General features: G+C 39.7%; 1 protein-coding gene across 3 annotated transcripts in view; it reads right to left on the bottom strand.

Annotated features, from left to right (window-relative positions):
- The window catches only part of znf385a (zinc finger protein 385A), a 115,221-nt gene that overhangs the window by 19,145 nt on the left and 80,988 nt on the right, over positions 1-15,088 (bottom strand). For 2 of the 3 annotated variants that reach the window (XM_067446003.1, XM_067446004.1), the window contains exon 3: positions 5,924-6,034. In XM_067446003.1, coding sequence (XP_067302104.1) covers positions 5,924-6,034 — 111 coding nt within the window. Of the gene's footprint in view, positions 1-5,923; positions 6,035-12,769; positions 13,335-15,088 lie in introns of those variants that run through there. The other variant, XM_067446005.1, reaches the window with a different exon arrangement.

Below are 15,088 nucleotides of genomic sequence, written 5' to 3'. Positions count from 1 at the left end.
TGTGGGAAAGAAGCACTAAAAGAGCAGTGATCCCTGGGATTAAGGAGGAAAGAGGGGAAGATAGCGATGTGGCTCTGGCAGAAACCAACAGAGGACTCAATGAAGATGGGGTTAAGGCACGTGCTCTGTAGCCTATATTTTGGAGACAGAGGTCACACAGAGGAAACATTTTTTGTTTTAAACTGATCGGACTTGCTACTGAGTGAAGAAAAAAACAGAGAAGAAAGACCACATCCAAAAACAAATTAGAAACACAGTTCATGCCATTGCCATCTGCAACAGACTCAGACTCAGTCTATGGCGGTAATCACAACCACGAGTTACAGAGATGTCAATACTGGAGATTCCAAATATTTTTTTAAACAGACTGTGACTAGGGATGGGAATCATAAAGAATTTAATGGTTTTGTTTTTAGTTCCAATTACACTTAATTATTTTAGTAAGTATTTAAAAGAAAAATGTTGTTTAAAATGTCATTGATAAAATATTTTTTTTAATATTCTTGAATAATAATAATAATAATCACATCATAAATGAAATCAAATAATTGGCTTTAACCATATTAAACAAAATGACTTGACAACTAAAACGTGAAATTTTTAATATAATACTGACAAAACTCTTAATGTGCATTTACACATTGCCCAATGAACAACCAATCACTGATTTCTCACAGTTAGATACAAAGCTCTATTTGTTTGATTCTCTAAAAAGAATCTGCTTATTAGAATCATTCATTCGGGAATCAGTCTTTACTGTATACACTGTATGTTTTCAATTCACTAAAAAGAACGATTCATTAATGTAATTCGTTCAAGAGTCACACTGGTTGCAATGCATGTTTTTGATTCACTAAAAAGAACAGATTCGTTAGAGTTGGGATTCGGACTAGACTGTTCATGTTGTCCATTAGATTTTGTAGCGCTGCTGCGATGACACTGTATAGTAACACAGAGTTCTTTGTCCTGAGGTTTTTTTTTTGTATTTTGGCGGTCCGCCCACATTGGTGGAAGAATGCTAGTCAGAATATGAGTCTAATACTACTCCATTGGGCTGTGATTATGAGGCGTGTTTCAGGGGTGGTGGTGAAATGCTGTTTCATGCATACTGAGCTTTTTACACTGTTAAAAACTTGGAGTCCCATCCTAAACATAGACAAACTTTAAAAAACTTAGTTGGACATTTGATGGAGTATTTCTGTGTCAAAAAGACTCCTTCCGGTTTCTCACAAGTTTCAGAGAGTTTTTTTCGAGTATGGGTCCGCTTGACGTCAACCGAGCGGAAGGTCCTTGTATGGGCCGTACGGGCTCTTCTCCCGGGAGGGTGCGCGCGCGTGACCAGAGCGAGAGAGCAAATGCAGATCCAAATGCTCTCAGATGCAGATCCACTCGTCTGAGCAACACTTCTGTCGCACCGCGCTCCACTTTATTCCTATGGGTGACTTTAAGCGACTTCAACGCATCCGCATAGCATTCCGGGAAGGCAGCGCTGCATTTGAACCGATTTGAACGCAGAAATGACAAGAAGCGTCATAACATCACGCTTCAATCATGTCGCAAAAGTGGATCTCCACGGTCACTACTGTCACAGGACTTCACGAAAACAACAATGTTACCAAAGAAGTGTGTTTTTGACGGAGCGGTCCCAACGATAGAGGTTCACGGTCCTGCTTTGGAAGCAGGCGGTGAGTAAAACTGCTTCAAATGTCTATGTTGTTGGCTATCCTCGCCGGTGTTGTAAAAAGTATTTAAGGATATGCAGAGTACTTATAACACAATCATTATTTTTGAGGTGAATTCATTAACGAACAAGTTCTCCGTTTAGGATTAGAACGACTTCAACCCAAGCGCTCTTTGGGGATTTGGATGATTACATAACAGTTGATTATCTGTCCGTCATCGTATAAAGCCCGTCCTGATAATTTGATTGGTCCAAACAGCTCTTGTTCAAGCATAGTTGCTCCACAACAGATCAAGTCCAGACGGAACTTCCCGAGCTCAAATGTTGTGGGCGGGGCGAAGTTCGGCTGGCATCCAGGCTAGAAGAATGCATGTGCGTTTTTTAATACATTTTTTATCTGATAAAATTACACTCATCCTTTAGAAACGCTCGTTTTTTACAGCCAGTTTGTAGCTAAACTGTTTAGGCCAGTTCCTGAACTCAAATTCAACTATTATCAATACACATGGAATTTTCATGTCTGATCTCTTTCAACCCTCATAAAGAATTCATTAATTGAAATTCACAGTGAATGTTTTTAAAATAAAGCGACTTACAAGAGAGAGCACGCATTATGTGTGAAGAATACCTCAGCTATTAGATATGAATACAAATCAAGTACCAAGCCAAATCCATAATGTGCATGAGAATGAAGTGCTCGTATGAATGCAGCGCTATCTATAGAATAAGGAAATTAGGAAAGTTCTCGCCCAGATGGCACAGGGTTTTACATAAGAGAGATAAGTTGCTTTTGAGAGCACAAGATTAATTCTTCTTAGCACAACGATGGAAAAAAACAGGAAGCATGAGCATGAAAAACTTTTCCAAGGGCAAATTAGGAGACCAGATTGTATCATCGAACCACATGTGAACAGTATGTAACGCAACATATGCCAACATAAATACAATTACCACAACAAAATGGGAAAGGGCTGCATGAGGAGGATTGACAGCTGTGGCTATTCCCGAAGCTCAACACACGCGGAAGGTTAAATTGCCCTAGTGACGGAAAAGCAGCCAGTGAATGACAGAAATTGTGCGACATCGGCGGGCCACTGCAGCTCTGGCAGGGGGAGGGACACGCATTCAACCCTGTCCTGCAGCAACAGTGACACAATACAGTGACATCACTTCTGCAGCGCGGCAAGGTTATACCTCCATCTTGCGCTAGAGAAAAAGGGACACTGGCAGCACAGCATAACACGACTCTGAGCTCCTAGTTTGATGAATGCATCAGATAACACGTGCTGGCAGCCAATAGTCTACTTTTTCCACTACAAATGTCCTCAGTTATCGGCACTGGGGGGGTTGGAATCTATGAATCCATAATGGGGCGTGAAATGATGATGGGAAGGAGGCGAGGGAATAGATATTTTCAAGGAACAAATGCATTACTTCATTCAGCATAGTAGAGGAAGCAAATGTAGACTCGTTGCTCAGTGTAACCATTTAATGAAATATGGCATTGTATAATTTAATCTCCTAACGTAGCGGAATCATTTTCAGTGCAACAACGCATGAAAGAACTAGCACAATTTCTAATAAAACATACCAACTTGCGAATGTGTTTGATGTCTTTTCTTTTGATCTCATCCTTTTGTTTTTCCTCATCGATCTGACGCCGTGAACACTTGATATCTGACAACTTTAAATAAGATATAAAATAAATAAATATTGATTTAAATAGTTAGGACAAAGGCAAAATAATGTGTTTTTGTATGAGGGTTTGTGAGTGTGTGCATGTGGCACTTTCCACAAACATTTTCCACTTTCCTTTTTTTTTAAATAAAATTTCAGCACACATTTTTTTTTATGTTGTAAGAACTATATAATCTAACATAAAATTAACATGAAAAGTAGCTAGTATTAAATACACAACATATGTATCCCCTTAAATTTATATTAAATTAAACATTGTAAAAAACAATTGTGCAAAATGTAGGAAATTAATAAATGAATAAATTATATTAATTTATAAATAAGAGTGTTAAATTGACTTATTATAAGTAGTTATTAATCATCAACCCTTAGCTGTGTTATTTAAAAATATGGTACAAATATTTATGTATTTATGCAAAATGTATGAATAAATAAATGAATAAAAGCCAAAAGCAGACCCTTTTTTGTGGAAAGTGCCATGTGGTTCAGTGTAAGTGTGTGTTCATGTTTTTCATGAACTTCAACCTGAATGCACACAGACTCATTGGGACTCGTGTCACTGTGGGGACCTAAATTGAGCTCCTCATGATAAAACAGGCTCATAAATCATACAGAATGTGTATTTTTGAAAATATAGTTTTGTGTGATGGGTAGGTTTAGGGATAGTGTTAATGTAAGAGGAAAGAATAGTTTGTATAGTATAAAAACCATTACGTCTATGGAGAGTCCCCAGAAAGATAGTGAACCAGATGTGTGTGTGTGTGTGTGTGTGTGTGTGTGTGCGCGCACGTCGCGTGTGTGTGGGCATGTTTTTGTGACATATGAGGACATAAATGTGTAACATAACATAGGTATGACATAGGTATTACAAGGAGAGGGTGACTTTTGAGGACAATGAACATTGGCCATGTCCTCACTTTTCAAAATGCTTATAAATCATACAGGATAACTTTTTTTAGAAAGTAAAAATGCAGAATGTTTCCTGTGATGTGTAGGTTTAGGGGCAAGGGCAGTGTAAGGGGATCGAAAGTACTGTTTGTACGGTATAAAAACCATTACGCCTATGGAATGTCCCCATATGTCACAAAAACAAACATGAGTGTGTGTGTGTGTGTGTGTGTGTGTGTGTGTGTGTGTGTGTGTGTGTGTGTGTGTGTGTGTGTGTGTGTGTGTGTGTGTGTGTGTGTGTGTGTGTGTGTGTGTGTGTGTGTGTGTGTGTGCGTGCGTGTGCGTGTGTGTGGTTAAATGTAACAATGGCAAGCAGGGAGATGTCGCAAAGACAGGGGTGTTGAAATTATACGCCTATCTTTTACAAACCAGGACAGCTGCAGGTGTCAGAGATGTCCAATCAGTAGTCAGGTGCTTAAAGTTTATTGAACAGCATGCATTATTATTTACAAGCTCACTTGTATGTGTCATGTTCGTTTGACTTGAGGGTCATGAACTAGGTTGTAAACTAAAGGCATCTTTGGGTGGCGCTTTGGGATATGGAATTTATAGCTGAACTAACAACCGTCTAGGTCTAGGATATTTACTGTGAACCAAAACAAAGCATTAATGATGGAAATAATTATAGTACATAACTTCAATCTAATCTTCACCTTAATGAAATATTATCACCTCCAATGAACCTACTACAATACTTAAGTCCAGTTTTTGCACAGAATTGCTGAGTGGTCTCAAAATCTCTCCACATAAATCATTAAAAGCGAGCTGGGCTAACAGCTACTTTTGCAACTCTTCACATGCAAGCTTGGCCTCTCTGTCTTCTCCCTGTTTTTTATTGTCTGTGGATGCGGTTTAAAGAAGGCCATACATCTGCTCGACTGGAGGCCCAAGATTACAGGCTCACACCAAGAAAGCCACTTTCTGTCCATGATTACAGTTCTCGTCCATAAAAATAGCGCATGGCTAGTGGGGCACTCCCAGGTCCTGCTCTGTTACTAATCTCACACATGTCACAATGTCTGCCACAGCTGCAACTGAATTCTGCCCAGAATATTGCAGGCTTAAGTTTCCCCCCAAACAAGCGTAGCAGCAATTTGGTGCATAAACAACTAACATAATTGCTTTCATTGATGCTGGAGGAATATTGGAACGGCAAAATGTGCGATACGGATCTTGTAATAAATGACTGTGGCAAGTCTAGAATGGAAAATTTGAATGTTGTTTTTGTAGGAAGGATGTAGGAAGGTTTCTGTAGGATTTAGTGGAAAAATATCTTATAACTGAGATTACTATTTATAGGGAGAGATTTTCTTAAAACTCGTTTTAATTGTAGAAAAAACACTTCATGCTGTAAAAATCCACTCTGACATGCTATGCGGATATAGTACTTCAAAGAGGATTTGCCATCGGCTATTTCCGGACTAGAAAGCAGAGTGTGCAGAGTATCTCAGCAACATAAACATAACACTCATATTACATAGAAAACTCACTCTAAGAAATCCATATACGATTTCATATCTTCAATAACACAAGCCATTCGAGTAAGCCACCAAAAGAGAACATGCATGTCAAACAGTCCAATATCAGATACCTTACCTCAGAGTTGAAACGGATCTGGCAGACATTACAGGAAATGATCGGCCGTTTGGTCTTTACCAGTGGGACTCCAAAGGTGTGGTTGATCACTGCCTTCTGAACAGGATCCATCTGAACACAGAGCAGGAGAAAGAGAAAGGGGGACAGGAAAAAGAGAAAGGACATGTGAAACTAAACTCTGGTCCTTCTTCCATTAGACAGACAAGGTCATTAATCATTTTGATGGAAAGGTCTAGGTGGCAGTAGGACATGGCTAAAGGGCGGCCATATGGTGCAAAGAGTCAGGACACCTGTGAGATCAAGTCAGGGTGAGCAGCTCCGCTCTTGCACAAATGTTGTCCGTCCCTGCATTCAGTTTCAAAATATCAATGACTTAGCTAATAAACGAAGACAACCTAATTACTCACTTACCATTAAGGAGGCCACACTACACTAGATAATTTCTAAACCAGCATATAGACTACATACCAAAACATTCCTGAATAGAATCTACTGGATAACATTGATTAACAAGGAGCAATATATTTGTTACCATATTTACTGGTAGTGTTAGTTCCAACAAATTTGACTTTATTGTTATAGTTAAAGGTGCAATAGGTGATCTGGGAAATGCTAACTTTAGCCTGCTAGCATTGAATGCATACATTCCCATTTCCCACCCCACTGTAAATCGCTGTCCAAAGCCACGTCTCCTCCAAAACACATAAACGTGCACAGGCCTGAAGCAAGACGACCAGAGACAACGTTATTGGATTATATCATGTGTCATTCACCGGTGAGAAAACTTTATAGTACAGTAAGTACTACAATAAAAAATGCAAACAACTGTTTGCCTGTCATTCGCGCTCTGCACCGATGCAAATCCGCTGATGTATGATCTCTGCATGAACAGTGGTTTGAAATAATGATTGAACGAACATTTTATGGTCCTATAAGCCTTCTACAGACGATATATATTTATAAGAATACATTTAGACTGCTTAGCATACTGATTGTTATAAGGATATGAGACGTTCAACCAGCATAAAAAAATGTTTCTATAGAGAATCAAAAAATTACATTAATTAATTAATGAAAAATATACATACATACGTATACACACACACACACACACACACACACACACACACACACACACACACACACACATATACACAGATTATTAGGAACACCTGTTCAATTTCTATTAATGCAATTATCTAATCAACCAATCACACGGCAGTTGTGTGGTCCTGGTCAAGACAATCTCCTGAACTCCAAACTGAATGTCAGAATGGAAAAGAAAGGTGATTAAAGCAGTTTTGAGCATGGCATGGTTGTTGGTGCCAGACGGGTCGGTCTGAGTATTTCACAATCTGCTCAGTTACTGGGATTTTCACACATAACTATTTCTAGGGTTTACAAAGAATGGTGTGAAAAGGAAAAAACATCCAGTATGCGGCAGTCCTGGTGGGCGAAAATACGTTGTTGATGCTAGAGGACAGAGTAGAATGGGCCGACTGATTCAAGCTGATAGAAGAGCAACTTTGACTGAAAAAACCACTCGTTACAACCGAGGAACAGCAAAGCATTTGTGAAGCCACAACACACTCAACCTTGAGGCGGATGGGCTACAACAGCAGAAGACCCCACCGGGTACCACTCATCTCCACTACAAATAGGAAAAAGAGGCTACAATTTGCAAGAGCTTACCAAAATTGGACAGTTGAAGACTGGAAAAATGTTGCCTGGTCTGATAAGTCTCAATTTCTGTTGAGATTTTCAGATGGTAGAGTCAGAATTTGGGGTAAACAGAATGAGAAATATGGATCCATCATGTCTTGTTACCACTGTGGAGGCTGATGGTGGTGGTGTAATAGTGGGGGATGTTTTCTTAGTGCACTTAATGGGTCCTGCACACTGTGCGATTTTTCAAAATCCTTTGCGAATGTCCCTTGTCAGACTGTACGAACATGATCGCCATGTCACACTGTAAGATCTCAGTTGACATTAATGTCAGACTGCACGATAGTGAAGGCGCGCTAAAAACGGACGCGCGCAAGAAAACTCACCCGGAGTTCATATCATCAATGAATGACGCGTTCAGTGACAGTGAGCTGCATTACACGCGGGACTGAAATGCTGGCTACAAAGAAATCTCTAGCACTCGTTTTGGTCATAGTTTGTCTTGAAAAACGGAGATATTTGACTGTCGTCGTAGGAGAAGTCACACTGCAGGATTCTGTGCCAAATCTTCTGACACTGCCAGAATTTCGTATGAGGTAAAATTTGATCGCAGCGCTCATTAATCGGCGGCCGGTGAACATGTCAAACTAACGACCAAAGACGTCAGATTTTAGCCTAGGATCAGAGGAATCTTTTAGGATTTGCTAAATTTGTCCCAGACGGCCAAATCGTGGCCAAAATCGCAGTGTGCACCCGGCTTAAGGCCCCTTAGTGACAATTGGACATCGTTTAAATGCCATGGCCTACCTGAGCATTGTTTCTGACCATCTCCATCCCTTTATGACCACCATGTACCCATCCTCTGATGGCTGGTTCCAGCAGGATAATGCACCATGTCACAAAGCTCGAATCATTTCAAATTGGTTTCTTGAACATGAAAATGAGTTCACTGTGCTAAAATGGCCCCCACAGTCACCAGATCTCAACCCAATAGAGCATCTTTGGGATGTGGTGGAACGGGAGCTTCCATATATATATAATACTTTTTGCAACCCACTTTTTCCTGAGATAACAGCTCTGAGTCTTCTTCTATAATGCCTGATGAGTTTGAAGAACACCTGACAAAAGATCAAAGATCATTCCTTTAGAATCTCTCCATATCCTTCAGATTTCCAGATCCATGTTGATGCTTTTTCTCTTCAGTTCACCCCACTTATTTTAATGTCAGGGAACTGAGATGGTCATGGCAGAAGCTTCATTTTGTGCTCAGTCACACATTTGTGTGTTGATTTTGATGTTTGTTTAGGTTAATTGTCCTGATGGAAGATTTAACCATGGCCCATTATAACATTTCTAGCAGAGGCCATCGGGTTTTGATTTTTTTATCTGTTGGTATTAACTAGAATCCATGATACCATGAATCTGAACAAGATGTCTAGGACCTCCAGAAAAAAATAGGCCCACAACATTAAAGATCCAGTGCATTTACATTTAATCATTTAGCAGAATACCAGTGGTATTTTTAACTGTGGACATGGGGTACTTTTTATCCCTGTTTGCACCAAACCCATCTGGTGGCTCTTATTTTAGTTTCATGTGACCACAGAACCAGGTTCCTTTTGAAGTTCCAGTCGTGTCTGACCACTGAATATGCTGGAGTTTGTTTCTGGAAGAGCAAGGTTTTTCTTGAAACCCTCCCGAAAAACAAGTGTTGATTATAGGAGTTGTTAGATTTTTTAAAGGCTTTTTGAGCCCAAGACTCAACTAATCTCTGTGATTCTCCATCTGTGATCCTTCGAGAGTCTTTGTCCACTTGAACTATCCTCCTCATCATGCATTAAGACAATATAAACACACATCCTTTTCCAGGCAAATTCATAACATCTTTAGTTGACTGGACTTCTTAATGATTGCCCTGATGGTGGAAATGGGAATTTTCAATGCTTTAGCTATTTTTCTTCAGCCACTTTCTATTTTGTGAAGCTCAACAATCTGTTGCTACACATCAGAACTATATTCTTTGGTTTTACTCATTGTGATGAATGATTAAGGGAATTTGGTCTTTGTGTTTCCTCTTATTTATACTCCTGTGCAACAAGACGTCATTGCTAGACAATTTCATGTTCCTAGTCACCCTGGTGAGCTAAACATTTTAAACAGTAATGGGAATATACTTCAGAGTTATTTTACTCATGAAATATTATAGGGGTGCCAGAAAATGTGGCCAACGTATTTTGGAGAAAACCATTATTTCATAATATGTTTTCCCCTAACTTTCCATTCTTTTACTTTAATGAAAAGTTAGGTTTTTGTGAATTTTTAGAATGAGATCAAAAGGATAAACATGCAGATTTATTTTTACAGCCATCTTTAAACATATTTACCAGGGGTTCCAATATTTTATTGTAATTATATATTATATAATATATATATATTTATTAATTCGTTTGTTGTTTCTGTTTCAGTGTCCATAATGTGAATGGTCAGACTTTAATATTTGTGAACCCACTATCCTAAGTACCGCATCTCAGAGCGCCAATGGCTAAGCCTCTGTTTATGACCAGCTTAATGTACAAAGCCTGATGGTCGCAGTCCAAAAATCTTTTGGCCTTGTGGTCTGCATTCAGTTCTCTATTGTCATATGATTCCCAGTATTATTCACTTAATATAGTTTCATTTCATTTGAATATTTTGATGTGACATTTTATACAATACGATGCAGCTAATCTGCATGCAAAAATTTACAAATTCATCAGCACTAAACAGTCAAACTTAGACTAATGAAGTAGAAATGACTGTGATGCAAGATTTCCAATGGTGCCAGTTACAGAAATAAAATGTTTAACATTTTAGAAACATATAAAATGGTTGTGCTTTTCATTCCAAATTCTAATGACAATAGACTAAGAGAGGCCAGTTTGGAACATCCACTGTTGGCTGGGAAATGCGGGACAGCCTGAAATGAATATTCTCTTAGTCAAACAAAAACATTTTGAAACGAAACGTATCCAGGCAACCCCCCTACTAGAAGCAAACACAGAGCCGAGATGTGGTTCAGGATGACATCGCACACCAACTGTAGGTTAGTGGCCTTGAACCGGACTTCCTCAGATTTTTGCCTCTTATCTCTGTAGGCATGGTCCCGAAAACTAGTTTGTGTCCTGCGTCACCGTAACCATCGAGGGCCCTGATGCCATTGTGCATGTGCAAAGTCCACACTACATCAGTCAGACAGGCAGTGGATTAGCCGCAATGATGTTGTTCTATGGCTATGCCTTCATGAATCTCCAGAGGATTAAGTGAAGCTGGCAGTTAGCTGGGTAATCAGAACACCTCCAGCTAGAACACATCAATAGATACAACTGTCAGTACTAACAGCCTCAGTGAGGAAACGGATGGGGGAGGGGCTCTGATGGGCTGCATGGGAAAAATCAAAGCTCTGCAAAGGCCTCTCATAAGAAAAAGATTACTTTTAAAGGCTCATGTCTTTTTTAAAAGACTACTGGCTGCATTATAACTCAGAGCGCTCTTCTAATCAAGATTTAATAGCATACAGAAGTTAAAAATGCGTTTCTAGACCAAAATCCTGGGTGTTGGTCCATCATGCTTCGCATTATGAAGTAAAAATAGCACTGCATTGAAGTGGTCTTTTGCTGGTGTTGCTTCATTCCTTTGACTTTCTCAGCCGAGAGACATTTTGGCTCATAACTATCCCAGCCAATTTCCTTAAACTCAATCATGTTTTGATACAGCTTTATGATGATGCTTCAAGAATCTAACTATTAACAACCACAGCTGAAAGATGCCTTGGCTTAAAGGGATAAAAATGAATATTTGATCATCATTTACTCACCCTTCCAAATTTGTATGACTTATTTTCTATACAATAAGTTCGGAACACAAAAGAAGATGTTCTGAATAACTGTTTTTGTCCATAGAATGAAAGACAATGGTTCAAAACAACACATAACTCCATTGACTTTCATTATTTGGGAAAAACAACATGTATCTTTAAAACACTTACATGTTATATAAAATACATTTCCAAAGAAGAAATAAATCCATGTAGGATTGGAATGACATGATGTAAATTAAATTACTTATATCAACATATTTGCGTGAACTTTTCCTTTAAGGTCTGTGCGTTGTTCATGTTTAATCAAAATCTCTATATAACATGCTGTATTTTTATGGTGTTGGCAGACATTGCATCTATACTATCAAAGTGAGCAATTAACAGTGCATGTTTCATTTATCCAATTGGCAAGCACAGTGTCTGTCATATGACCTCCTGATGCTCCCTCTGGAAAACCACATCCCACAAACTCTTTAAAAATAGCCAGATCCTTCCTACTATAAAAACATAGACCCTTCACTCTCAGGGAAAAAAAGTACAGCACCGTCACTGGGGCAGTACCCTAAAGCACAAAAGCGAAAAGGTACTAATATGTACTTTTAAACTACTAATATTTATAATTTAGTGTAAGTAAGTAAGTAAGGTACAAAGACGTACATTTTAACTTTTGTACCTTAGGGTACTGCCCAAGTGACAGTGCTGTCCCTTTTTTCTGAGAGTGTTTAATGACCCTTTAAAGGGATAGTTTGAGCAAAAATGAAAAGTCTGCCATCTTTTACTCACGCTTTCAATGACTTTCTTCTGTGGAAAATGCAGTTAAAGAAGTGGGTTTTTTTTCATACGATGAAAGTCAAAGGGATCCTATGTTGTTTTCGACCTTTTTGGCTTTCACGTATGGTCAAAAACACGAAAACATTCTTCAAAATATCTTCTTTTGTGTTCTGCAAAACAAATAATGTTCATACAGGTTTGGAACCGGTGAATAAATGATTTGGGGTAAACTATCCCTTTAAATGGAATATGTAAAATACATTTAAAACACATAATTTGGATAAGAAATTAAGTTAAAAAAAAAAAAAAAACACTTAAAATCTCAAGAGTCTCCCCTTCCACTCATAACAAGATCCCATGTCAGATAATACAAACACAGCATGCCAGACAGCAGAAGCCCAAAATGCACTGCGTTCAAAAACAGAAGAAGGTGCAATGCCAGATAAAACATCCCACGAAGAAAACGAATGCCGTTCAGCGTTCAGCTTTGGAGACCCAGAGAAAAGTACCCAGCTTTGTTACCTCTCTTGCTGAGCTAGCTGGAGGGCACTCACCTTCATATCCTCAGCAGCGCCTGGATCTCGCAGCTGCATTGGATCCTCCATGAGGGAGCGTGTGTTTGTGTGTGGGAGGGTGAGTGCGAGTGTGTCACTCATCCTGAAGGGATCCTGGCTGTCCCACCACACCACCTGATTCTCCCACACTCTCGCGTTCGCACGCTTCTGTGCCCCCTTCTGGGGATGACAGCAAGCAATTCTTGCGTATACAGGTCCAGGATACGATTAATTGATTTCTCTCTTCCTAGCTGTGTCTCTTCTTTTCCACAGTCGGTCGTCACACTTGCCGTTAGGGTTCAGTTTCTCGTTCTCCGTTTAATCTCATCCACCTTCCTTCCATTCCTCCCTCCATCCTTCCTGACACTTCACAGCAAGCCAAGACTGCGTTCCTGGTTGGAGGACCTCTCTTCATTTTCCTCTGCCTCTCACTTGCTTTTTCTCTCCTTTCCTTCCCCTTTTTTTCTCCACTAATAAATTGTGTCGTCCCTTACTGTGCTCTTTCAACGATCTCCTTCCTCTTTCTGTCCTACACGCTCACTCGCTGACTGCTTATTTTGCCCAGATGCACTAAGAATGTCATGCACTCCCTCAGTTTTTTTCCCTTTCTCACTCCCCAAATCACCCTTTCACTCCCTCATTCTATCAAAAGCACTTATGCACATGCTGCAGAAATCAGCCCTCCTCCATCTCCCCCGTCATGACAGTCCTGTTGCTCTTGCCACATTCCTCTAAAACTCATGTGGAACCAATACAACTGTGACCAGGGCTCAATTAATAAAACTTCCCAAAAGTATTTTAACTCATAATGCCATGTGATTGATGTCTTCCAGCTTTTAAGGTAGAAAATTAGTTTTTCGAGGGGGTCATCAAAGGTAAAGTGCACAGAGCCAAAAGATTTCAACTCCAAAAGTCCACGTGGAGTTGCATTACTCAGCGAGGAAAATTGGCAAGCCGCACGCATAAACGTCCCCTTTTGCGAGCTTTAGCTTTACTCGAAGGTGGCTGCAGGTGAAATGCAACAAGTTGGTGCACAAGCCGCCCATGATTTGACGCCTCCGAAATTCCTGATTCTGCAGAATAAGCGAGTGTCTGGGGGAGCTTTTCTGCACCTTCAAGCCACAACCAGCAGCTTCGTATAAATTATTCAGGTGCCTCACTGCCTGCAGGCAAAAAGCCTTAGACAGGCAGGTAGAGGCCAAATCACATTACAGCTGGACTGTAGAGGAAAGGAAGTTTGTGATCCGCCCTGGCTCTATCTACAGCTGATCAAAAGCATCTGATATTGGTGGAATGTACACAGCAAAATAATTATTTGGCAAAACCCACACATAAAAAAACAAAACAAAACAATACTTTGAACTGAATACAGCTTCATCAGCTTTGATCAGGTTGTTCCAGACGGAACAACTTGAGCAGTACAGCCAGCAAATCTTGTTTATAAGCAGTGTTGAGGAAGCTGCGTTGAAACTGTAGCGTGCCAAGCAAAGCTTATCATAATTTAGAGAATTAAAAATTATAGTTTATACAAGCATATTTTACTAATAACAAAAATGTAACTATCTAAGAATATCAGTTATTGTTTAATCAGAGCCATTTGAACAATGAACAAACATTCTCAGTATGTGACAGTAGACTTCAACAGATACATTTATTTTAAAAGTAAAACAAAGCCACCCTAATTTACATAACTGAGACAAAAAAAAAAAAGCATGGTACATGAATCATTTTTATGAATCTGATTATTTACTTGACCTATTCGACCTAACCGATTCACTAGAGTTGCATTTGAAGTTATGTCTCCTAGACCATTGAATGACCTTCAACTTCTGTATAGATGTTCAGATCACGTCTTAAAGGTGCAGTGTGTACATTTTAGCAGCACCTAGCGGTGAGGTTGTGAATTGCAACTCCCCACCGCCTTTTGGAGCACATAGCGAAGCTACGGTGGCCACACAGGACAAAGATGACGTTGTCAGAAGCCGCGTTTCCACCACGGGAACTTTCCCCAGGAACTAGGAACTTTGGAGTGGTACTCGGTGTTTCGACTAGGGTCTAAATGAAGTTCCGGGTAAATATTTCCCCCTCCAAACGGCCCTGCTCGCGAGGTAGTACTTTTTCAAAGTTCAGGAACTTTCGAGGGCGGGACTTGGGCACTAAACATGCTGATTGGTTTAGCTCACACAGCATTTTATTTCAACCGGCATTTTTAAAAGTCTTCTGCGAAGTTAGTTCTGTATTCAGTAAATATCAGTCTGATGGCACGCGTTCGTCTCAGCCATCTCACGGTCAATGTCCGTATAGCTGATAATATCTAGC

This window comes from Pseudorasbora parva, chromosome 6 (genome assembly GCF_024679245.1).
Source record: "Pseudorasbora parva isolate DD20220531a chromosome 6, ASM2467924v1, whole genome shotgun sequence".
In the NCBI taxonomy this organism is placed as follows: Eukaryota; Metazoa; Chordata; class Actinopteri; order Cypriniformes; family Gobionidae; genus Pseudorasbora; species Pseudorasbora parva.
The sequence above is the reverse complement of the archived record's forward strand: the minus strand, read 5'-3'. Positions and strand labels throughout refer to the sequence as shown.